This window comes from Trachinotus anak, unplaced genomic scaffold (genome assembly GCF_046630095.1).
Source record: "Trachinotus anak isolate AG129_WGS33_773 ecotype Australia unplaced genomic scaffold, CSIRO_AGI_Tana_v1 ptg000024l, whole genome shotgun sequence".
NCBI classification, from domain to species: Eukaryota; Metazoa; Chordata; class Actinopteri; order Carangiformes; family Carangidae; genus Trachinotus; species Trachinotus anak.
The window spans coordinates 11,194,921-11,220,813 of NW_027273875.1; the positions used below are offsets into that span (position 1 = coordinate 11,194,921).

General features: G+C 43.2%; 1 protein-coding gene across 2 annotated transcripts in view; it reads left to right on the forward strand.

Moving 5' to 3' along the window:
- The window catches only part of abr (ABR activator of RhoGEF and GTPase), a 128,723-nt gene that overhangs the window by 18,942 nt on the left and 83,888 nt on the right, over positions 1–25,893 (forward strand). Inside the window, exon 1 of one of the 2 annotated variants that reach the window (XM_071460688.1) lies at positions 3,166–3,538. The exons of the other annotated variant lie outside the window; for it this stretch is intronic. Coding sequence (XP_071316789.1) covers positions 3,478–3,538 — 61 coding nt within the window. The 5' untranslated portion in view covers positions 3,166–3,477. Of the gene's footprint in view, positions 1–3,165; positions 3,539–25,893 lie in introns of those variants that run through there. 2 annotated transcript variants of the gene reach the window in all.

The following is a 25,893-nucleotide window of genomic DNA, read 5'->3' on the forward strand; positions in this document are numbered from 1 at the left end:
CTTTACGCCCTCAGAGCATGGCTTATTACAGTTTTTCAATAGACACACTGGTGTGAATAATCCCATTTCCTGTGCGAGTAGGTGGTGCAGAAGACCTCTAACTCAGATTTGACTTTGTGAAGCCTGAACATGCCTTTGAGCATCATGCAGTACAGTGATCGGCTGCTGTCCTTTGTTCACATGGTGTGAGCTCAGTGGCATGACATGCATGATCAAAGGCAAGAATTGATTTTCCAGCTTTTTTGTGTTGTAGTCCATATTTATTGCTTTGCTGACAAACGACATGTTGCCTTTCTGTCTTTCATATTAGTTACACACACACACACACACAAGTCTTTGCAAATGTCCACGACAGCAGAGACTATATGAGTAGCTTTTCAACTTGACCTGCTCCGAAGGTGATCCGACACAGCGCACCTTCTTACCTGGGGAAAACCAATTCCACATATGGAGACATTTAAAATCATGTTTGCCTGAAGTCCAGATCTTAACCAGTCACACAATCCACCTGCTCGGCCTTTATGACAACACACACACACACACACACACATTCATATACACGGCTGTTGCTGAATGTTGACCTTTATGGAGAATGAACCATTAATGGTGTGTTGTTGAGCTTTGTTGTTGTACAACAAAGAGCCAGACTGCTTCCCTCAACATCTGCAACCAGACTGATACTTCAACTGCTCTTATAGTACCAACTGTGCTAGCTGTGTGTCTGTGTGTGTCTGTCTGTGTGTGTGTGTGTGTGTGTGTGTGTGTGTGTGTGTGTCAGTGTCAGAATGTTGTAGAAACAGTTAGTAATGGCCCCTTTTACTACACAGCTTGACTATTAATATTTGATAAATGTAGGTTTGTGATGCTCCAGGTTTATATATATATATATATATAAAATATAGTGTGTGTGTCCGTGTATTTGAGCATGGCACACGTGTGTTTTCTTTGTTAGGTTCTGCCCCTTGAATGATGAGGCCTTGAGGAGGAGGGGGTTGGCAGGTTTGCTCTCAAAACCATAAAGAAACATACATGCACACACAGAATTGCACACATTAGTGGAATTGTGTGTGTGTGTGTGTGTGAGTGTGTGAGTGAGAGAGAGAGAGAGAGAGGGAGAGAGAGAGAGAGAGAGAGAGAGAACCAACCTATTGTCCCAGATTTAAAACAAAGGATGTGTAAGGCTGTACAGTACATAAATCTATTTTTGATGAATTGCCACTCACCAGCCCTGTGTTCCTCTCCCCCTGCTTGGCTTTCCCTTTACATGAACCTGTATGTGTGTGTGTGTGTGTGTGTGTGTGAGTTAGTTTGTGTGATTGTCATACCAATGTGATTTTCCTCTTTCATAATGACACATTTATATTCATTAATAACCCTGATAAAGATTATCTTATGAGGGCTTACATTAAATGCCTTGACACACACACACACACACACACACACACACACACAGATATGACCTCTGGCTAGACGAGCTCTCTCAGTGCCCTGACGTTTCCTCCAGCTGGCACATAAGGGCTCCGCAGCCAGACAAAGAGCGGTGCTCGGGGCCTGGTGCTCTGCCTGGGGAGGGGGGAGCGGTGGTGGGGTTCCCCCTGTCAGCCTTTGTGTCCTAATTGAAGTTTTTCTGCCTCTCAACCCTCCCATCTTTCCTCCCCCATGCTGGTTAGAGGAGGATGAAGGGGGGGGGGGGGGGGGGGGGGGGGGAGTGGACCTGACAGGGGTGCAAGGGGAGGGTTTCATATCAGGCTTTGTTGCCGCTGGCGTGATGCTCGCCTCTGATTGTGCTCCTGTGCAGCACATGCGTTGGTAAACACAGAAGTAGCTGGGTCTGATGAAGGGGACGGGCGCTGTGCTGTGCCGTCAGCTCTGTTTCTGGGAACAGGACGCAACAGGAGAGCTAATGTGCCCATTAAAACCTGCCCATTAAACAGGGCGATAATTTGAAAATCAATAAAGCAGACTGGGAAATTCTTAACTGCATGATGGTAAAATGTTGATGTTTGCTTTCTGACTTGAAGTTTTACAGCAATCCAGTTTCTGTATTAATGCAAGTAGGTGAGAAGATATGCAGAGAAAGAGAACGACCGTGTGTTGATGATGTGATAAAAATATCTCATCTCACTTTTACAGCTTTACAGTTTTTGTAGCAAACATAATCACAAGCTGCAAAGAAAAATCAACTCACTTTTACCAGTACATCATTTACAGTTTCATCCTGGGCCTGCCTGCTTTCCAGAGTTGCTTCATATACACTCATGCTCATGTTTGTGTGTCGTGTTGTTCATAAATGTGTGTCTGTGTAGATGAGGGGCGCAGAGCAAGTTGCCACGGGAACAGAAAACTGGAGTAGCTTAAAACGTGACATCTGAACCAGTCTGTCTTTGTCACTGAAAGACTGACTCTGTTCACACAAAGCAGCTCGGTGTCGTGTGTGGCAGTGATCTGGAGCTGATGATGTGCATCAGAGTTCCTCCAAAAAAAAATCCAAGACTCCAATCAGAAGACGGAAAAAAATCTTTAAGTACGCTTCCCTTTCCACTTGGACCCAAAGGTGCATTCAAGTCAGTTTAAAAGAATCTGTAAAATTGTGCTCCTAGTTGCCTTTTATTGATTGTTCTGTCTTTATTTGAATAGTTTTAAAAACTCAGATACCTGTACATGTATCTTAACCGGAGATCGTTTATGGTTTTTTTGTAGCATGTGACAGTTGTCTCTGTCTCACAGGAGACAGTTTATTTGCATTTATTGCTGCAGTACAGCAAAGTTTTTATGTTGCTGTCTTGGTCTGTTTCTCTTGAATAGAATATTTTAATGTCAGTGAGGTTTTCACCAGGTTGAATAACTGTAAAATGAAAGAAAAGAAAGGCAGTGAGTCAAGATAAAGATGGAGAATATCAGTCAGGTCTTTTAAAGTGTGTGCACGCTGTAAAATGAAACAGAATCTGCCAGTTAATTCACATTTGACACGAGCCCCACACAGTCATTATACACTGCCTCAGAGAGGGAGGGAGAGAGAGAGAGAGAGAGAGAGAGAGAGAGAGAGGCTGATGAGCTATTTGCGCAGAATCGAGAGAGAGAGAGAGAGAGAGAGGGGTGGTAGATGTGAGTGAGCGAGCAAGCCAAAGAGAGAGAGGGAGTGTTTCTCCCTTCCCCTAGCAACGGTCGGCGGTGGTCGTCTCTAGCCTGTTGTTTTCTCTCTCCCTGTCATACACACACACGCACAGACACACACACACACACAGCACTCAGTCACATACTCCTTCCTCGGCTCTTTTGCTCGCTCGTCTGCCTGTTGGACCCCCGGGGTGTCTTTTGACATTTTTTCCAAATGATTCTTTTCGCTTGTTCCTGAGAGATGAATGCTGTTGTTCGAGGATAAGGAAAAGGAAAGAAGCAACGTGAGCAGCAGCAACAGAAAGGGACTGAAGTAATAAGAAAGAAGCAGAGTGAGTGAAACAGGGAGAGAAAAGGAGGATGGAGCCCCTCAGTGCTCGTGGCCTGCCCCGGCTCTCCTGGATCGACACCCTCTACAGCAGTACGTATCCTTCCATCCCTTCATCCCATCTATTTACTCCTCTCCTCGAATCGCTTCCCATTTATCGTCACGCTCGTCTTTTACCTCTAGCCATTTTTACCCAGCACCCCCCTCCCTCTCCATCTCATGGGCTGCCTGTTCGCGTTACAACCAGGGCGCCATGCACACAGAGAGCACTTTCAATTTTCTCAGGACTTCCAATTACAGTGCATCACTGTGGCTGTCCATAACAAGATGGTTAACCCCCCCCCCCTTTCCTTGTCTTGCCTCTGTTCCCTGGTAGTGGTAAGAACTCGTGTCTGGCTTTTTGCTGACTACTGAGCACTGAAGCCCGGGGAAAGCCTGGAGATATATGGTGTGGGAGAGAGTGAGTCATGCTCACAACCTAGAGGAAGAACTTTATGTTCCATCCCATCAAGGACACAAGCTGTCTGATGTTGAATTTTGAATTGTCTCTACATTGTGGACTTCATGCTGCGATGTAGATCTGTTTTCAGATCAGCTGTTAGCAGCAGGTTAGACACTGCTTTTCCTTCTAAATGAGCTAAACCTTGATGTCTTTTCTTTTTAACTGTATGCAAGTGCAACTTTTTCTATAAAAGTCATATTTTAATGAGGATGATTTGCACACACACAACGAACAGTGGGTTTTATGTTGTATTTCTGAGCAGTGAGAGTGAACCAATTTGCAGTGAATGCACACATCCATGAGGCGCAGCTGCGATTCCCTGTTTGTGTGCTGCTGAGGTGCTGTGTGTGTGTGTGTGTGTGTGTGTGTGTGTGTTGTGAGTTTTGGGCACATGAGACAGCCTTTTGGGATTTGCTCTGCTGTGTCACCATTGTTACCATGCTTTAATCTGCAGAGAGGGGGTGAATAGAGGAGGAAGAGGGAGACGGGGTGGTGGTGTGTTTGAGATTTTCGCAATAAAGAAACACACAGTACAAACATGTTGTCGAGTGCATTTGGAGGGCAGCTGTTTATTTGGTTAATTACAAAAAATGATGCAGAGTATATGATTTTGTAAACTGTTTAACGTTGTTATGTACCATTCATCATTTTGCTGAATGAAGAATGAGAATAGTAATTACAAGGTAAACGTACAGTTCGTGTGGTTTTGCTGTGACAATATTCAGGATACGCTTTCTACACTTGAACTACATATATTTTTCATGGTGGTGATCAGCTGTCTAGTTTCTTGAAAGCTTTTAAAAGCCTGATTTGACGATACCTGAAATACACCTACCGATACCACTCTCATGCCTTCATGGTATATGAAGCCAGAACCAGCAGAGAATTAGCTTAGCTTAGCATAAAGATTGGAAGCAGGAGAAACAGCTTGTCTGCCTCTGTCCAAAGATCAAAAAAGACGAAATGCCTCCCACAACATCTCAAGTTGCTAGTTAACATGACTTTCCACTCACTTGAATGGGACAGTGGTCTCAGACTTTTGGACCCCACTGAATCTGATTTGTTTCAGCTGCATGTAAACCAAAGCATAAACACACACATTATGACTCTTTTTCAGCTCAGCACAGTTACTTCCTGGCTAGCTGTGTCGTCCTGCTTCTACTCGCAAGACTCAAAGGACAAAGATAACCTGCAACAAAGGGGGTAAAGAAGCAAAATGTTAGTGACACTCTTCAGAGCTGAGGGAGAAACACAGGACATAGCTCCAAACTTGTCACCTTTCAGCTAAACGGTCTGTGCTCCAAGACAGGATCCTGCTTGACCTCATGTTTGTAAGGAAAGTGTTTTAACAGTTGCTGTAACTTGAAATGTGGCTGTTTAAGTCAACTTCGGTAACGTAACCTTGTCCAAAGCCAGCTTTGTTTGGCAGCACCTTTAATTCTTTTACCTCCATCTAGTTTTGACAAATTGTGATTTAACAATTAAAATTTTCCAACATAAAAACTTGTAGCAAGCTAACTGACATCCAAAATATGTATATCCATATATGTATATAATCTGAATTCAGAAAATCAGATTTCAGAAACTGCAGTTAAGGATCTGTTGAAAATAAGCTAGCTCTCATTTTCTGTATTATTATTACAGAATTTCTTCTCTAAATGTTGAATTTGTCTCTTTCCCAACCACAATGTCACAACACCAAAGACGATGTCTGACAATGAAGAGGGGACACCTCAATGCCATTATAATTGTTAGACAACAAACATAATTTTCACTGATATGTTCCTGCTGAAATGTGTCCATTGTACAATATCTTTGGATAAATATTCAAACCCACAGTCAGCCGGCTGTTAGATAACATTAAAATAGCCAACAGTGGTCAGCACACAGTAGATCAGCATGTTAGCATTAGTGCTAGCTTTGCTACCCCTTAGTCATATGACCTTCACCCTGCAGTTTCGTAGCAGTCCACCAAGTCTCCCCGTCCGGACGTTATGCTAGGTGAAGCTAAGCTAACTGGCTCTATCTTCATATTGAATACACAAATATTAGAGCAAGGCTGATCTGATCTCTCAGCCACAAAATGAATTAGGTTATCACCTTAGATGTTGAACTGTTTACAGAGTTATAGTTTGTCTTCTTTGTGTGAGCAATGTTATATACATTATAGTGGCCTTTAATCAAAATCCATCATTTACTAGGAACTGTGAACGCATCACAGCACTGGATTATGTCAGTACTGAATTCTCAGTGCATGCATTAGTCCACTTTTAAAAAATGGATCAGGTCAATGTAACTGTATAATAATGAAGTTTTATCATCAGGGGCTCTATACTTAGTCTGTGTACTATTTTAATGTGGCTATTTTGGTTCTGGCATTGCTGTGAACAGAAACTGAATATATCATAACTTAGCACCTAATCTGCTTTAACACATTTGAAATTCTGCGAGAGGCTGGATGTGTTCAATAGCAGACGGACGATTAACATTACAACAGAATGAATTCAGACTTTACTGTGAGCTCTGTGAGAGAAAAGGGCACAATTCTTTTATGCGCCTGTCATTTCATCATCCCTTTGCTTTGCCACTATCCTTTATCTTTATCCTACTCCTACACTTTTGTGTGCCTGTGCATGTATTGTATAAGTAAATCTGTACATCTAGCTCTGCTGAAATCTCCCCCTTTGCCACTCAGGGGAATATAAATGTACCACCACTTTTGTGAGCTTTTCGAGGGCTTGCGTTAAGTACGCCTCTATAGCACCACTACACTGACCCTGAAACAGCCGGTTCATTGGTTCACAGGCCGACAGACGGACTTCAGGACACAACAGACCTAACTGTGGAAGATGACTCATACCTTGTTGTTAATGGTGTGTGACGCCCCAGTCCCACCCTTCCATCAGCAGTACATCTTCATTGGTTAAGTAGTGGATTACCAAACATGAGGCTCTAATTGCATTCTGTCTCTTCAGCCACTGAAACTGTCTTAATGGCTCAATGTTAAGCAGTGACCACACATCCTTAACTTGCTGAGTGAAGTGGGAGTGGGAGTGGATGCTTAAGGCCACAGGCACATTGTTCCCCCAAGAGTCTTTCTGTTTGGCTTCAGTGTTTGGTCTTCTGCATTCCTGTTCAACTGCATCTGCTCATAGCTCTGCAGTTGTTGTACAGGCCACAAAATTCACATTTAGGCAAGTGCATGCGCACTGCAAAAATGATTCAACAAATAAAATAAAAGCTGCATGTGCAGGTGCACAGCTGTACACACTCCCATCATTGTAAGTACACAAAAACACTCTCAAACAAAATCACCGTCCCAGCCCTCTCATCAGTCATCCTCGGCCCCATTTGTCTGGTCAGCAGCATAAGTGGTAGACTCCCTGACGGCTATTATTGTATGAGTGTGTGTGCCAGTTAGAAATACATTTACCTCAACCAAACCCTCTTATTTTCCCTCTCATCTTTGCTCTTCCATCTCTTTTTTGGCTTAATCTCAGTGGTTCATTGTCTCGAGTGTGTTTTTCTCTCTCTCACACACACAGAGTTAATCAGTTTTGTCATAATCTGCAGCAGGATAAAAGGTTTTTTGTTCGCCCATGATCTGATTTTAGAAGCATTTTGGTGGTGCCACTGTTTCCATTTATTGTCTTTAATTAGTTCATCGGTTAGCTCTGTGTTGTGTTACTGTATCGGTTGTTTTATTTCTTTGTTGCTTCAGTGCCTTGTGTACTTTGAAAATTGTTGCTTTATACATTTGTGTCTTTTACTGATGAAAGTTTTTATTTGTTTTTTCTAGTTTGCCCCAAATTTAGGCCGATATGTTATATAGATAGGTAAAAAGAAGAAATATAATGTTAGGCTATACTCACATCAGCTGGGTAAAAAACAGTGCATTTGGATACATGCTATTAGCAGCCTTAATTAATATTGATTTGGTCTCACTCAAATTGTCCATTTGAGTAGCACATTTATTCCACTATTCTGCATCACAGGGCACTTTAAACTTGCAATAGTTATTTTCTCATTATGTTTTTATTTGAATCTATATACAACAGACAGCAGAATCTGCACTGGTCCATAAAGAAAAAAACACATGAAGCTTAGTGCACTTCTACCCTGGTTTGCACAGGGCAAAAATCACTGAATCACGAACAGGGACATTTTAGTTCCTCTTATTTTAAATTTCACAGGAAATTTAAGAGTCGGAGTGGACGTTTTCCTTCAATCCCATAATTGCTGCACTGCGCTGTTATTGCCACGGCCACAGTCTGATTGGGAAACTGACACTAACTTCAGACCCTGGCAGCCTGTGCTGTAACCTTCAGAGAATTAGCCAGAGTCCTCTATGGCTTGCTTCAGTGCCACGTGATCCTAAAGCAACATCAAAGGAAAGCTAGATTATGTAAGAGCCAGAAAATGAGAATTTTGGCATGGCAGAGCAGAGGTGTCACATGCACATGCAGAGACTTGTGCATGCACGTATGTCAAAATGATTTTTCCTAATCCGAGTCACAGTGAGGATGACTCAAATTTATGTGCATCTCTGAGGGAACGTTAAACAAAATCTATCCCCCTCATTCTGTATATCCTGTCAGTGAGGAACAGAAAGAGTTGAGGGCACTGGAGTCCAGACAGGCAAGCTAAAATACCACAGTGTGAGTCAGGCCGGGCTGTTTCCAAGTCTGTAAATGGTTAATATGTGCTGAATAATCCTTTCCCTCCACTGCCAGCATCTGCAGATAGTCATATGGAATAACATGTTTCTGCTGAGAATTAATCTGCTGTCCGTCCTGTTGCCATCCAGCCAGTACATTTTGATCCTAAACTGTAGAGAAATATGAATGTAGTGATGATGACATCACTCAGGTTTCTAAAAGGACATTTTGAAGCCGGTTCCCTTGAAGATTGGACACAAGTTAGCAAGTCTGAGGTAAGGTACCTGTGAGTCAGGGCCTCCAAACAAACAGCACAGATCTCCTAAATCACCACTGACACTATTAAAAGTCAGTTTGAGGTGTGTATTAACTGGCTTTAGCACTCATCCATGGCTGATACTGTTAAAGTAGAGATTTTGGAGAGATATTTAAGTGTGACAGCTAAGATTTTAGACTCCATAATACAGTAATATGATTATGTAGCACTTGTATTCAGAGCAAAATGCAATTATCTAAGCAGAGTTGGTGTGACCTCGGTATGATGAACACACTGGCTGATGTGTCAGTGAACCTGCGACCTTCTGGGTATTAGATGAGCTCTGTTAACCTTTTAAGCTCCTCTAATGCTTCACTACAAAGCTATGGAAACAGATACTAACAGTTTGCGGGTTCTGCTTCCACATTTCACCACAGAGTGGTGGGTTTCCCAGGCTGTCAACCCCTTGGTCTGGTTCCCCTCTGCAGCACATAAACTGTAATGGATGAAGCACACTTCGCTGCTGGCCGGCTGCTCCTGGCTGACTTCGACCCAGTCCCAGTTCTGTCTTCAAGTGTTTAATGTTAGTAGTTAGTTGGCTGTCACACGGCCTGCTTCAGCAAACAGGGGCACAGCAAAGTGGTTCTGGATAGCTTCCCAGCAGAGTGTCGTAGGGGAGTTTAATACAACTCAGTATGTCTCATTTATCACACCTCACAAAATCTATTTTGACCAAACCACCTACCCCCCTCCATCTTCCTCTGTCTTTCTCTGTCTCACTGTGAATAAGCAATGACTCTATCTCTCAGTGCCAACAGAAACAAAAGTGTGATCTAATAGTGTTTCCAAACACGCTGATTGTGGCTTGACCACAGACAGGAACACAACATTAAACAGGGTCCAGCAAAAAGGTCCAGTAAAAAAACCCTGGTTGATTGTAAAAAGGTAATTCTTTGTAATCCTGTTTTGCTTTACTTTAGGAGATCAGGGTCATTGAGCAAATATTTTTGAAGTATAGTAAGTGGTAGGAGTCACTAGTGCAGGTACAAGGACAACAACCTTTGCTTGCAGACAGTCATTTGTGTTGCGGAACCGGAGGTACCATTACCGGCAATCAAATCCTGGATCTCTACGGACGGGAGATTATAAATGCCTGATTTATAACTCATAATTAACCAGTTAATTGGTGTTAGCACTACTGCTGGTGCCTCATCACAGCACAGTCACTATGAAATAGCCACTAAATGTGGCCAGCGTGGACAAGGTTTTGCTTTTTAGGAATACAATAGTGTGTTGTGTAATCTGTGCTGCATGTCAAGTCTTGAATCATTGTCTTCCCACTGTACAAGCTCCTCCATTATCCTGATCAATAGATGAAGCTGTTTCCTCCCTCCCCTGTGCCGTAGCTATAGAAACAGACGTTTAAATCTGTCCTCACTCACATACTGAGAGGGAGAAAGAATCTGAGTCAGCCTAAAGCACTGTTGTTATGTAATGCCGTCATCTTCCATGCCATGCTTCTCCGCTTTGTGTTCAAGCATCTTCCTCCCATTGGGCCTGTTAAGGGGTTCATGCTTATGTAATGGGCTTCATGTTCATTTCTCCAAAACAGTCAGGAAACACTTGCATGATGCTGCTGAACCAAATTCGTCATTGTCTGACATAAAAACTGGAAGAAATGATGGGAAAGTAAACAGTAGCCAGCCTGAACCTGGACCCCCTCTTTATTAACAGAAACTACTGCACCATAGATATTATTTAAGGAGCATCTCAGGATCCACTTGAGATAGTAGTAAACTGGAGGTAAAGACACACCTGTTGCATCGTGTGGCTACAGGAGAGAAGAGCATTAGCCTGTAGTTGTCCAGGTGAACGTCTGGTGTCTGTCGAGGTCAGTTCTCCACCTAAAGCAAGTGAAAACTTCCCCACGATGTGCACATTACAACAGATGTGGCTCTAACTGAACTGAATTGTTCTGCTATTTCTCATGTGTCACTGGTGCAATTGTATTCACTGTGGAAACTGTCATTCAGAGTTACAGTATCAGTGCAGCTGTAGTGAAGAGGCAGCCACGTTCAAATGTGGACATGTTTAATCTCTCTTCGTTCCAAGTGAGTGAGTCCATCTGAAGGGAGCGAAGGAGAGATTTGGCAGAAAGTCATAACACTAACTTAGCCGCTCACTCGTCAACATCCCTGCTGGGGTTCCTCTGAACCGAGGCTGCTTGGGTTCATTCAATGACAACCTTGTGAATAATAGATGAAGCGTTTGGCTCAGCTGAGTGTGTTGTTGTGGTTCTGTCACACACAGCAAACAAGCTAGATCTCGTATGTTACTCACATTGATTGATTTAGCGAGAATATCCAAATAATGATTTTCTTACCAATGTAGTAATTGCATTTTATAATACATTTATTTTCATTTTATCATCACCTGACAAAATGCTAGTAAACGATCTAGGACAACATAAAAAGCTCCCTCAATAATATGTATCTGTCAACCTATAAATGATCCCGCTGACAGCTCTGCCCTTTAGCTGCTTGAGCTAATGTTAGCTTCTAAACGTAGCTTAAAGCCAGAGCTATATTATCAGTCATAAATCTCATAAGAATTTAATTACCACAATAATGTTTATTATAGGACATTGTGGTGACACTAGGCTTAGAAAAGCTGTGCTCAGCTTAAACATCCTTATATTTCTGAAGGAAAAACAACCTAGCAAGCTTAAACCCCTCTTATAGATTGTTGATAATCGAGCTTCTGCAGTGTGAACATTTTAAATAGCAATTTTAATATAAAAACAAATAGTAGTCAAATCCCAGGGAACCTTTCACCATGGTAATGGGTTTAAATAATGCTTTTTAAACAGTTGGAAATAACACCTCATATAGCATCATCAGCTAGATTCAGATCTGCTGCCATCTTCACGTGGGTGAACCTCTGAAAATCCTTTGTTGTGCTTGATGTTAGAGGGTGTGTCATGTGTCTGAGTGTGTTTGTGTTCTGAGTCTGAGTCTGTGGGGACCTTCGCCATGTCCTGAGGGGCTGGAGCTGTGTGTGTGTGTGTGTGTGTGTGTGTGTGTGTGTGTGTGTGTGTGTGTGTGTGTGTGTGTGTGTGTGTGTGTGTGTGTGTGTGTGTGTGTGTGTGTGTGTGTGTATGTTACTATGGACAGCAGTCATCCTGTAGGGCTATGGTAACCACCAACCTCTTCTTCTTCTGCCACCCATGCCCCCCTTCCGCTCAGCCAATCAGCACAGAGTAACACCACCATCCCGACCAATGCTGCGGCTGGCGTGTTTACATGCTCCCGGAAGGCAGGGCCCATGATTAAGCATTCAGGTTAGTCGAGCGGAAGAAGAGAGAGAGAGGAGGGGAAAAAAGAGGGGAGGAGAGGGGGAGACAGGAAAAGGAGATGAGGCCATTATGAGTTGAGAGGGCTGATGGATGCACTCGAGCAACGACCAGTCACCCAGACACACTCAGGTGAACAAACACACATGGGTCATATATCACCTCAGCTTTCCTTAAATGGGCTCACAACACATTCCTGACTCATGGATATAAATCTGATCTTGTAAATGTGTGGTTCATATTTACAGCCTGTGTTAGAAACTATCAAACCCACTATCAGTTAGCCTGCAGATTGCCATCTCCCACTCCTTTTGTGTGTGTGTGTGTGTGTGTGTGTTTGTGTGTGTGTGTTTGTTTGTTTAGGTCTGTTTGTGTGTGCATCATTAAAGATTAAGGCCCCCAGTAAGGGCTGCCCTTCTGTTCTCAGTAGGTCGTCTTTCTGCTGGGGTCAAAATGGGACGTTCAGCCTGGTTGTTCCTTCAGCATTATAGACCCTCAGTGGGAGAAATAAACAGGTGAAATGGAAACATCCAGGCAGGTGGACGGGTTAATAAATCTTTTGAGTTGTGTGTCATGGGAGCTGTTGGGATTACAATGTGTAGAGAGGAGAATTTTTGGATATTAAGGAAAACAGAGTATATTTTCGGGGGATGCTTAAATGAGCTTTTAGCCCTTCAGAATAATGGATTAGTGGAAAACACAGTGATAACAGAGATGCATGTTTTTTCTTTCTTCCTCTGTAAAAGCAAGGGAGGTTTGAATCACATTTGGGAAGTTTATTAATTCATGTTTGTCCCTCATCTGACTGTTTTTTTTTTTTTATACTCTCTGTAATATGAATATGATGTTGGTACCATTGCAGCCTGTGATTACTGTGGCACAGCCATTCTTTAAAATCACTGTCTACTTTTTACTCACCACTCACTGTGACCTTTTGTAGATGGACCAAACTCAAAATCAGTGGAGGTCTCTTTCTACTCTTTGTGTGTGTGTGTGTGTCTGTCTGTCTGTTTGTGTGTGTGTGTCTGTCTGTTTGTGTGTGTGCAGTGCTAACACACTCATGCCAGATGGCCTTGTGGCTGTGAGTGCTCCCTGTGTGTGTCAGGCATCATCCTGCATCCCCTCTTTCTCTCTTATCTCCCCTGTCAGTCTTCCCAGTGTCTCGTTCAATACAAATCTCTTAAAATAAACTTGAGGAACAAACGCTGTGGGCAGCCTCATTGTCTGTGAAATCTGCACATAATTTTTGCATCCTTGCACTTCTCTGCATAAACAGAATAACAGGATGGTTGGTGACACGTGAGACACCTTGTGGTTTTTACAACTTGGCAGATAACAGCGGGAACAGTTGGCTAGTGCTTGGTGAGTATGAGAAGAGAACAGCAAAGCATCACTGCACAACGCGGGGAGAGTCAAATCTGCAGAAAAGCCTGCTCCCTAATAGATTCACAATTTTTCCCGAGAAGTCCCGTTTAGTTGTAGTTCCCTCATGCAGGTGTTTCTCTTTAAACCTGCATCACTTCTCCAGGGGCAGGAGAGCTGACTCAGTGTGGGAGTGTTTCCAGCTCCTTTTTTTCTCACTGGTAAATGTTTTTGAATCCCACTGTCAGAATTCAGCATTGATTGGTTGTGTGTGCAGTTATTCTGTTATTGTATTCAAAGGGGTTTCATTTGACAAGCTGGCACTAACACAACTAAAGTGTTGTGTTTAAACCAGCTGTCTCTGGTGTTAAAAGTAGCAACTGGCTGCAGGGGCTTGTTGTGGTGCAAACGTGAAATAGTTTTCACACCAGTGAGATAGATGTGATAGATAAATAGATTCAACAGAGTGCTGACTTATTTCCAGAATAGCTTTTTTAGCAGCTCTTTGACAAAAGACACTAACAGCACAGTGTCCAGAACAGTTTGGGACTTATGTTCTTCATGAAGAAATGAAACTATCCACCTACTCTGCTCAAAGAAATGATCAAATGCGCTTGTAAGTAGTTACATCCAGCAGAAAGCTGTATGTATTCTCACTTGGTGTTCACACCCACACACTGCCAGTTAGTTCTCCATCTCTGTTTCTGGCCCAGTTAGTTTCCGGATTTCAGATTTCTTCTTTGTCACTAACTTGCTCATTGATTTTTGTCCTGTAGGAGAGAGTCTGTCCTTTTGATATCAGCCTCTCATTTGAAGTTACATTAATGATGTTACTGTGATGTGAAACATTTATATGACCTGACTAAGCTGCTCAACACTGCTCAGGGCATCTTCCTCTATCACACACCTAGAGTGTATCAAACTCATTGCCTCTACCCTGCATCATATTCTCCTAATTGGGCTGTGGAGTGTAATAGATAGACACCACAACCACTGCCAGGGTTGCCCCGAGGGCAATCGTCAGCCGCTTGCATTTTAATAGCTTCACTCAATGTGGCTCTTTTGTTTCACTGCATGGTTTGATACACTTTGTATTAGCACATGCCCACAAACAAGTGATGAGGGTGCTGCTGCACACTGAGGCATAGATGCCCACACAGTAGAGCTGCTGTACGGTGTGTTGTTGTGCTGAACGTGGGTGTGTGTTGGCAGCGAGTGGCCCTACAGTACATGTGGAGGATTGATACCCTCGTACCTGCTTACAAACACAGGGAGGGAGGGCAAGGTGGGAAGTGGGAGTGGGCTGTAAAATACAGTGGATTAGTAAGGGTTGTGTGGATGTTTGTATCTCTTTGTGTGCGTGCATTAGCGTGTCTGCGCTTGAATCTAACCTCTAGTGTTTGTGTGTGTGTGTGCAGACAGACACGGCTTCGGGCCCCATGTATGACAGTGGTCGTCCTAATCTATGGAAGCAGTGGGTTGCATCCAACCAGTCTGAGCCTTGGGGATTTAAGCCAGCTAATTACAATGTATAGTGCCTGGCTGCCATGGTAACGTTGGTTGGTTGGTTTTGGGGGCTACAGGGATGGGGGTAACAGCAATTCATGTACGTGGGTTTGCAGCTGAGGGGGTCCTTATCTGTCGCTGCCTACAAGCATATGGCAGGTGAAGATATGCAGCTGTGGTGAAATTGTCATTCATCTGAGGTGGAAGGGGACAATATTGCCTCTTATTGGACTCTTGTGTGGCAGGGAAGTGCTCTGCATGTGTGTGCACAGGTTGTGGAGTGGATAATGGGCGCACATCTTCATTAGCATCATCTCAGTACATTTGTAGGGGAATGCAGACGCAGCGTAAAACAGTAAAAGTCTCATCCGTCTGCCTTTGTCAGATACTTCCCTCTGCTTTGATTCTGGATTGGCAGCTCTCCTGTCATCTTCCACTGAAGCTCTAGAGCCATCTCTCCTTTCTTTCTTTGTCTCTCTCTCTTTCTCTCTCCAGTAGCTAATGTGTGGGAGTCCTGCAGCTTGCTGACCTTTAAAAGTGTGCCGTTTCCAGAGCACAGTGGTTAGCATTATCTGTGGACCCAACCCATTATCATCTTGAACAGGCTGGATGAGGGGAGGGGGGAACAAAGACCCTGGCTTAAGTGGATGACTCGCAGGCTTTCAGACCGCAGCTACTCCCAGCTTTTGACTAAGTTAGCATCATTTAGCATTAGTGTGACATCACGGCAGAAGAAAGCAGTGGAGGTTATTTCCTATTTGTTTTAAACAGAAGGTGCATTCACTGAAATGTAACTGCAATTTAGGGTCTGAATCATCATAAATGCTGCTCCTCTGACTTTTTTACAGGTTGACACATCATCTATGGATCATATCTGTATAACAGAATGGGATTAATCTCAGTAAAAGGAATATTTCATATTTAAACAGTGAATTAATACCTTTGGAAGTAAATGAATATTAGTGAGAGGTAAAAATGTCCTGTCTCTCCAGTAAAATTGGATTACACTTTGCTCCGAGATGTGATCTGATTTCTTTAAATAAAATTATAGGGTGAACCCACACGAGGCATTGCGATCACCCAGATGGTTTATTAGTTGTCAGGGTGTATTAAACCTGACCATGAATCATTCACACCTCTCCAAGCAACAGCCTCATCTCGTAGACTCAGTGAGCTGTTTATTGCTCTTGCTACCTGCCACATCCTGCATTCATGTGAAATTCATGTTGTTATTTTTAGAGCATTAAGCTCTGAAAGCTTTCAGCTTGTACACAGCAGTGCTTACATGGTCTTTGCTGTATGTACCGTGTAGATAGTTTGATCAAGCAGCTTGTAGTTGATGGCCGGCTGCAGCTGGAGAGGTCCAGGGCTGGTGTTTTGTTTAGACGGGTTTGTGGGACCATGAGGTTTCTGGGAGAGTTTCCTCCAGTGTGTGCTGCTGTTATTCTTTTTCTCTTCATGTAGCAGAACCTCTCATTATATGCCCCTTTACAGCTATTTCATTCTCTCAAAAAGAAAGAAACAAAACAGCAAGGCTTGTTTGCAATGGCGATGTTTTATGAAATAAAATCTACGTGGGAATTCAGTTTATTTTCCTTTTGATAACCCTTTATATAGCTGCAACAAACAGTACATGAATCACTTAATAGTCAGATTTAGTCATTTTTTTTAAGCAAAGGTGCAAAAAATATGGTGTTTCCAGCTTCTCAAATCTGGTGCTTTTCCTTCTCATACACGATAGTAAAGTGAATGTCAAGAACAAGAAGACACTGAAGAGGTAGTCTATTCAAAATGTGAGATTTTCTGACTGCAGTCTCCTGTATTTCCTCCACTGTGCTGCAGTGAGCCCGACAAGCTACTTTAAAAGCTGATATTTTATTAAAATAGACTCGGCTTATACACATGTTCTTGAATACAACCCTCGACTCTTCCTTGTGTAAGACGACAACTGTGCAGCAAACATCTGTTAACACAATGCTTCACCATCCCTGAAGCTTCCCTGTCAAACACAATCCTCCCAGTTTACTGCTGAGAAAACAGGTGAGATTGGAATCTGTCATTGTGCAGGGAGACTTCACTCTCCGAACATCTGCTGAGCGTGTTTTACTTGTTTCGAGTATAATTGTGTGTGTGCATATGGAAGATGGTGGGCGCGTCTCTATATCGATCTCCACCAAAGCTGGATTGATCACAGCTGAGACTGCGAAGCAGCACGCAGCAGAGCACACAGTCTGTCGCTCCACATCTGGCTCTGTGGCCAGCAGCTGTCTGCTGTCAGCCAACAGGTTTGTCTTTGGGTTTGTGGACAACAGTAACTGTGTGAAGACAAAGACCTGCGAGCACCTGAATGTTCTTGGTCCACAGAAAAAAAGGAGCCCATTAAAAGCTAATGAAGCAGCAAATCAGGTGCAGTAATTTCAGAGGTGTCTTTTCTATCTTTGTAGCTTAAGAGCAGCTTAAAACTGTTGCAGTTTTCACATTTAACATTTTAAAACCTCATATATGTTTATATGTTCACTAAAGCTCGTGTGTTCATTTTACTGCTTTTTTATTTGAAGCATTTGCATAATGTGGAATGAAATTGGTTTCCAGTGATGCTATACTGCTGCTGGTTCTGTCCTCAGAGTCTCATGTCATGTTGCTGCTGTTGAAAAACGTTATGTTGATGAAGGGAACGCAGGCCCAGGCTGTAAAGATGGACCTTCATAAAGGCTTTTAATTTCCCCAGTGTCACCACCTCCTGATTGACGACAGCACAGCACAAGAGGGTGTAAAAGCTTACATGTACACCGTCAATACACACACACACACAATGACCACACATCTGTCAAGCTGCTGATGTACTGTCACGCCGTCATGGCTCCACAGGGGCGGGAAGACTGGTAGCAGAGCAGGAGGGTACAGGAGGCAGTATTCCGTCTTTTCGTTTTGCCTCCTCTCTGTCTTTTATCTGGTCTTCAGAGATTTGGATCTGTTATGGTTGAACTCCCTCACATCTTCTGAGAGTGGCACCGAAGACGCAGAGGAATATCTTTGAAACCACCTAGCACACACACACACAAACACACACGAACACACACGAACACACACAAACACAGTGTATATATACAGTAAAGATGGTACAGACAACATGCATTTTCTCCTGTTGTGTATGTGTGGGTGTGGGTGTGGGTGTGGGTGCGCTCAGTCTCTGCAGCCATGCTCCTTATACAGAGGCAGTTTGCAGGGCTGCTTCTCTGTGCCCACACAGTGCTTGCTGGCTGCAGGGCATGATGTAATCTCTCTCCTAAGAAAAATTGCTGAGCAAGGCAGCACAGCTCCATGATTGAATTCTCACACTGCAGAGGCAACTTCCTCTGACTTCATTAGATGCAACTTTACGCAGCCGGTCCAACCTCCTAGAGACGGACAAGAGAGAGAGAGGTGGAGGATGACCGTGTAGATCTGATGCTGTCTGTGCATCTTCTTTCATTTTTGCTTCTTGCTCACAGACACTTTCTCTTGTATGTACTGGTGCAGATAAAGCATCAAGTGTGGCCTGTGTTACAGCAAAGATCAGCATGGAAACAGTTTATAACAATCTGGTTTCAAGTCAGCTTATCTAATCACCAGATTACTGATTGTTAACACCACTGTGTTTCTTGAACTCTTTCACTGCTCGATGTGTGTCTCTCCTTAAGCATATGACTATATATTTAGCGTCCGTGTATTGAAAATGTTCTGGGGTTTTTTGTTTTGTTTTGTTTTTTTGAGGGAAATCTTGTCACAAAATCACCAAGTTTATTAAAAGTAAGAAATCTGATGTTTTTGGGACATTCAGCTCACATTTGTGATTTTTTCACACTGGACAAATGTAATAGACATATTTGTAATTTTATAGAGCAAGCGATTAGTGAAAGAAATAACTGGCAGATTCATTGATAATGAAACAATGTGATTAGCTGCTGCCCTAAACATTTCTACTATTACAACAGTGGAAAGAATAATAATAATAATAAAAAAAAACATTAACAGAGGATGTAAATGTTTGTGTTAGTGCTGACTCACCTGTCAAGAAGTCAATACATTGTGTTGTAGCATCACATCCACACACTGCTGCAGCTTTGCGCACACCCACAAAGAAGACGCTGCTGTCGCTGCCTCTACATTATGTATTCCAGTTGATTCAGAGGTGAAATGAGTTATCTCAGCGTGCAGGTACAGTAGCTGTGCAGCTGCATTTGCATACAAACATACCCTCAGTGTTTCATTTTCCAAATAGCGGAAAGGTTAGCAGTTGATGTAAATAAATTATCTTCTTTTTTTCTCACAGATGCTTTTGTGTATGTGTGTAATTTTTTTTTTTTTTGTCAGCTGTGTGTCCCTGCTGCTCTATTTGTGTGTTTGTGTGATGGATGCCGCTGTCGTTCCCGAGCAGCCCAGCGGACATGTTGGCTGTGTGATGTATGCCTTAGCAGGTTTCTGTAGTCCCACTCACCCCACACATCACTGCCCACGCCGCTTACCTCCCCTCGGACACAGGCGCACACAGCTGCAGCCCACTCTCAAAAAGAAAGATTAAAAAAAGGGTTGCAGAAGCAGCCATTTTCGTGGATTTTTGTGAACCTTCAGCTGAAGGCTCGGTGTGGTTAAACAGCTGGACACTGGCCCGCCCACTGTAGCGGCTCTGAGCAGGGGTCTGTCCGTGTCACTCACTCACTCACTTTTTTAGTTCTGTTTTTTTTTTTTTTTTTTTTATTCTTGCTGTACAGCTGTCTTCCTGGTGAGTGACCAAAAGGTTCTGTGTCATAAATAGGTAAACACTCTCTAAACGTCATCTTCCCGGCCTTGTGCCGTAACGATTTTACCATTTAACACACGTACTAGAGAAACCTCCTTAGTTAACTGCATTAGAGGCAGACAAGTGATGAAGACTGTAAAACACTGGCTGAGGGTGTTTGCCTCTAATAAAAGATGAGCAGCTGTGGTCACATGACAGAGGAAAAAAATAAAGAGCTGAGCTGAACATGAGCCATAATACAGATCTGGTCTGTTGACGATGATGGATTCCTTCATTTGTGCCAGGTTCACAGTCAGTGTCTGCGTAGCTAGAAGAGAGGCTGGGTAGCAGGTTGCGTCACCTCCCTGTGCAGCCCTGAGCTTCTTTATGATTCAGGCTCTTCACTTTTAAAAGTTTCTCTTGTCCTCAGTCCTGCCAGGAACACCAGCTGCCGCCACACAACCAAAAAGCTTATTGGCAAGCAGGATGCTTTTGCATCATCATGGCCAGTTGTCATGGCAGCCTTTGTCCTTACCATGGAAACGAGGTTAACAGAGAGAGTGATGTGAGCTGACGCTGGGCTGGCTGGGTGACGGTGCGGTGGGGTACCAGGGACAGCAGAACTATCTGCTCACACCACACACACACACCACAGCAGTGGTTCTCTGCAGAACCTCTGGACCAGCTGTCAGTGGTGGAAATCACATCAGAGGGTGCTTGTGTACTGATGAAACGCACTGCATTATGGGTTACTTAGTTGAATTATGGTGTCTAAACACCAGGCTGCCATTCAGCCCCTCACCTCTGACTCCCTTAATGGGTCACATAGGAGGTTTTGCATGTTTCATCCCTTTAACGACACATTATGTGACATTTTAGATTTGCTGTGTCCCAGGAAGACACTTGAGTTTGTGCCAGTACATAAAATCAAACTGCAGATACTTGAACACTGAACTTGGCACTAGATGAAAAATGAAGGCATGACCAGTTATTCCATAACCTCTGAGGGGAGCACGAACACCTGAACCAAATTTCATGGCAAACCATCCAGCAGTATTTGATTCTGAACCAAAGCAGGAGACAGACTGATAGAGCCACATCACTGCAAATCAAACCTGGACAACAAACAGATATAAGCAAACAGTGAAAAGCACAGGTGTCCCAGTGAGACATGACAGTGTGACAGTGAGCCAGCATGCATGTGTCATATGGACATAAATGGCATCAGAGATTCAGGACCAATCTTTTATTTCAAAAGCAGTAAAGAGTGAAAAGTAAAGCTCAGCCACTTGTGTTATTGCTCTGTGCTCTGATGAGAACATTGGCAGGGTTTTGGCATCTTTACTACTTTTCTGATTAGTTTCACTGCATTTACTTGGATCCCATCTTAATAAATTTCCTTCCACCCTGTGTGGAACTGGCTGCTCCGAAACTGCTGGGTCAGTTTTCTTCGCTCAGGGCAGATTTAAACACTTTTGCAAACACAGTCACACAGACTTGCACCGTCGCTCAAGTGAGCATTTCTACAGTTGCAGATATGAGTGCTGTATGTGTGTGTGTGTGTGTGTGTGTGTGTGTGTGTGTGTGTGTGTGTGTGTGTTTGTGTGTGTGTGTGTGTGTGTGTGTGTGTGTGTGTGTGTATTTACTTCGTTTGAATTCGTTTTCTGGTGCAAGCCGTTCCTCATTAACTGGAGCCTCATTGAGCTAACCCCATCAACACACACTGGAGCTTGTGAGTAATTGTGTGGAGCATGTATCTGTGGTGTAAGTGACACGGGGAGAGTGTCTCTGTTCTCTCATGGGCTGCACTAATTTCCCTAAGCACCATGTGGAGCGCAGAGGAGGTCCGGAGAGAGACAAGGGGGAGAGACAAGGGGGGAGAGAGAGAGAGAGAGAGTGCAACATAAAGCACATGAAATACACAGACTGGTGCGTTTGATGTTCAGAGTAGTTGTAGGAAAATTCAACCCTCAAACACTTATAATCTTGGTGATGTCAGTTTTGTTGTTTGTTGGTGTATTTTTTTTATCCTGTGAGTAACTGTCCATATGGAGATGATGTAATGACACAAATTTCATAACGTGGCCTTTTCAGTATTTCAGTCTTAAGACACTGAAGCAGAAATGTCAGGTTTTGAGTCAGTCCCTCAGAATTGAAAAGCAGCTCTTCTGTATTCACAGTGACAATGTTACACACATGTTTTTAATACAGATGGAAACCCCCTGCACTGCCTGTTCTCCACTGCCAGGAGCCTCACTGGACCAATATGCAATGCAGTCAGTAAGACGTGTTTTGACTAAAGAGTGGACTGACAATCAGACGTACCACAGATGCACCAAAAAGGCATATTTTTTTTAATCTGTAAAACAAGGTTGGATGGTATTTTTTCAGTCGCACAAAACAAACCTATTTTGCGCAAAGCATTTATGTAGAAATTTGACTTCAAATATGATCACGTCTTCATCCAAGTTACAGTAATGAACAAAAACATGTATTTTAACTAATGACACACAGCTCGTTGTATTGTTCTTATCTATATCGAAAATATCGTTCAAACTGCTCATGTGAACCTTGCCTTGCAAAAAGAGATGGGAGAAGACTTACGGTCAAGAGAAGCTACTATTCTTAGAAGTGGGCCTTCAGCTAAGACGACTTCAAAGGCACAGCGCAGCCGCTCAGTGAGGTAAAGAAGAAGCCCGGGGTAAAAGTTAAAGGCTTAAAGGAATCAGTGGAGCTGGTTAACATCTCTGTTCATGAATTTGCCTCATGCAAATCATGGTGCAGGACGCCGTGTTCTTTACCCCTACTCTGCAAATAAACAAACATCCCTGCTCACCTGAAGTTCGCCAAACAGCACCATGACGCCCAACAACACTACTGAGAAAATGTTTTGTTGACTTTGTGTGGTAGGAACATGCAGCTCCATGTTTGGTAGAAAAAGGGCCACGGCATACCAACATGACAGCATCATCCCCACGGTGAAGCACATCTGTGGGAAGAATGGTCCAAATTCCTCCTGAACATTGTGCAGCTCGTTTGAGGTTATGGCTGCCAAAGGAGGTTCGACCAGTTATTAAATCCAGCGTCTTACTTACTTATTCATTGGCACTGTGCCTGTTTAATGGGTACACACAGGCAGTACCTCCAATAACTACAATCCACACCCTCCACATTACATCTCCATTTTAATCAAAGCTTTTACTCCTTTAAAGCTCTACGCAGGCCATCGCTGCCTCTGTCAGCATGAACGGTGTAGATGTGGTTTTATCTTCCTCATAGTCTGTTGTCTCCACTGGTGGTGTGTTTTTACACTCTCTCGGTTCAGCTAATGGTACACTAATGACCATCAGCTCTTTTTAGTTACCCTAGGAGAATGTGTTTTCATGGGAGGCTCTTAGCTATTCCTGAATCCGAGCAGTGACTCATGTTTTGGTACAAAACAGGTCGACTCTGTGTTCATTTGTCAGACGCTGAACCATGACGATGACCTTTGAGTGCAAACTTATAAAATAATAATTTTCTCTATGAGTTCCGTTGACCTCTGTGGCTGCTACAGAGATGATAGAGTCACATTTTCACATTAGAGATTGAAACTGATATTGTGAAGTTGGCGACTGCAGACGTGTAGCGTCAGAGCTGCTTACGTAGAGATAGAATAGGTAGATGGGTAGGTAGATAGACATATTCAAATAGGCACTTTTAATAGTTTATCCCAGTTAAACTAGCAGCTTACTGTGTTAGTTTGTAACCTCAACATGATTTGAATATTTAATATATATCCAAATATAATATACTACACTAATCCACAGCTGGCGTCACTGCAGCAACCAGTGGGTTTCAGCAGTTGACTTTCCTTTATGTTGTTCGATAAGGAGAATCTTTTTTGCCAAGTGTGTCTTTATATACACCGACGCAGTACACACACACACACAGACAGACACACACACACACACACACACACACACACATCCAGAGCTATTTCCCATTGGTCCAGGGAATTGAACAGGCAACCCTGGGGTCTCAAGCCGCTGCTCTAACCTCTGGGACATGGCTGTGCCCAAAGCAGCAGAGGTTGGTTCCTCATATTACAAAACACAGTGATCCTAAAACCGTGCACACACATCCACATGAGCGACTTTAATGGCTGCATTACCCTAAACCCATAACAGGACAGTCTTTATTGGGTGGCTGGGAAGTGACAGAAAAACATATTGATGCCTCACTACATTTTATAGCTTCCATACAGTAATTGCTCTTTGTGTGTGTGTGTGTGTGTGTGTGTGTGTGTGTGTGTGTGTGTGTGTGTTTGTAGCTTCCTCTTAGGCAGTGGGTGTTCTTGAATACAACATTGTTGCCTTCATTTGAATGAGTCCTATCTGACAGTGGAAGTATTCAACGCTGAACAGCTCCAAACTGGCTCTCTTATTTTCATATCAGTTCGTGTTGTTGGATCTGAGTCGAAGAAATGAGACCACTGGGACTTTAGTTGTGTCATTATGTTTGCCCGACGGCTTCAGTGGCATGCGTGATTGCCAGTGAAGGTGTTTTGGTCACACAACACTTACGCACAGCAACACACTCATGGCTTTTTTCTTTGAGGCTGCGTGTGTCATCCGCTCTCTCCTCTCCAGTAATGGTAAGTCAGGCCACCCTGCGTTTGACTGTGTAGGTTATCTGGTCTGTGGGGGTGTGTGTGTGTGAGCACCTTGACAACCTTATATAGGTTTCCTTGACTGTGATTTGCCAGACCTAGACTCTATTGATTTATCAATAGGCTCTTCCTCCTCTACATGTCAATCCTTCCACTTGACGCTGTCTCCTGTTTAATCGTGATGTCATGTTGAGCTTGTCTCCATTTGAACCCTGTGAAATATATGTGTGTGTGTGTGTGTATGTTTGCAGACTGCTCTATTGAGCAGTAATAACAGGATAGGGCTAATGAATCCTCTCCACTAAAATAAACAAAAAAAAACAACCTCCCTCTCGGTGGTCCGACAGTGCAGCATTGATTTCCCTGCTTGTCAGGCACAGGGACTGTCAGGGTGCATTAGCTGACCGAGGCAGCCTGCACTTCAGCCTGTCAGTGTTGAGAGAAACATGTGCACGTGCAGACTTCTGTGTCAGTGGCTCATGTGCATGTGAGCATTGTGACAACGCAGCTGTGTGATGTTTGATATTTGTGATGTCAGAGTTTCTGCTTCATAGTTTTAATGGGCCTGTCTTACTGAACCAGAAATCTGAGAATATTTTCATTTCTGGTGAGCTTCAACTATTCAACTTCTTTCTAGATTATTGGTCGCTGTGTGTAAAAACAAGTGTAGAACAAGACCCTATTCAGGCGATCAGGTTTTCTCTACATCTGTGACTCACTAAAGGGTGATGGAATAAATCTTAGGGCTCATTTTACCTTTTCAGGTCTCTAAAACTTATTCAAATAAACCAATCTTAGAGGGAGCAGTCTGTTTCTGGCTGAACTGGTCACAGCCCTCATACATATGCAACATGTGTGGAGGAGTCCCATGGTAGAAATAGCTTTGTTCTAAGGGGCCAGGAGCTCAAAAACCTGGCAGCTGCTGCTCCAGTGCAACTCAATAAAACATTCAAAACATGCTCTCAACCACACTCCTGTCAGCTTCAACAGCTGGTCTGACTTCTTTTACACTTTGGTCACAAGTCTGGACACATGTGCCACTAACACTCACACAGTTTTGTCACGCTTTGTCTCAGCTGGTGGTTACAAAGCTGAGTGACTGACATATAGAAACTCTGCAGACTGAGTTTCTAAATGCAGAACTGAAATCTCCTTTGATCTCAACAGTAAAAACATTTGTGATCGTAATGCAATTCTTCTGAGTCTTATTACAGCAGTAACTCAGTGGAGGGGTGTAAGGTAGAGCTGGACCCACCTTTGACTCAGTGGACCTGCACAAGTCGTCAGTGTTAAGTAAAGACACCATGAAGGAACAACTGAAAGACAAAATTTCATGTACAGTGCCTGCTGTAGTGAAGATAACAGATGTGCAGTAAAATGACTGTGTTTCTTTTAATTATGG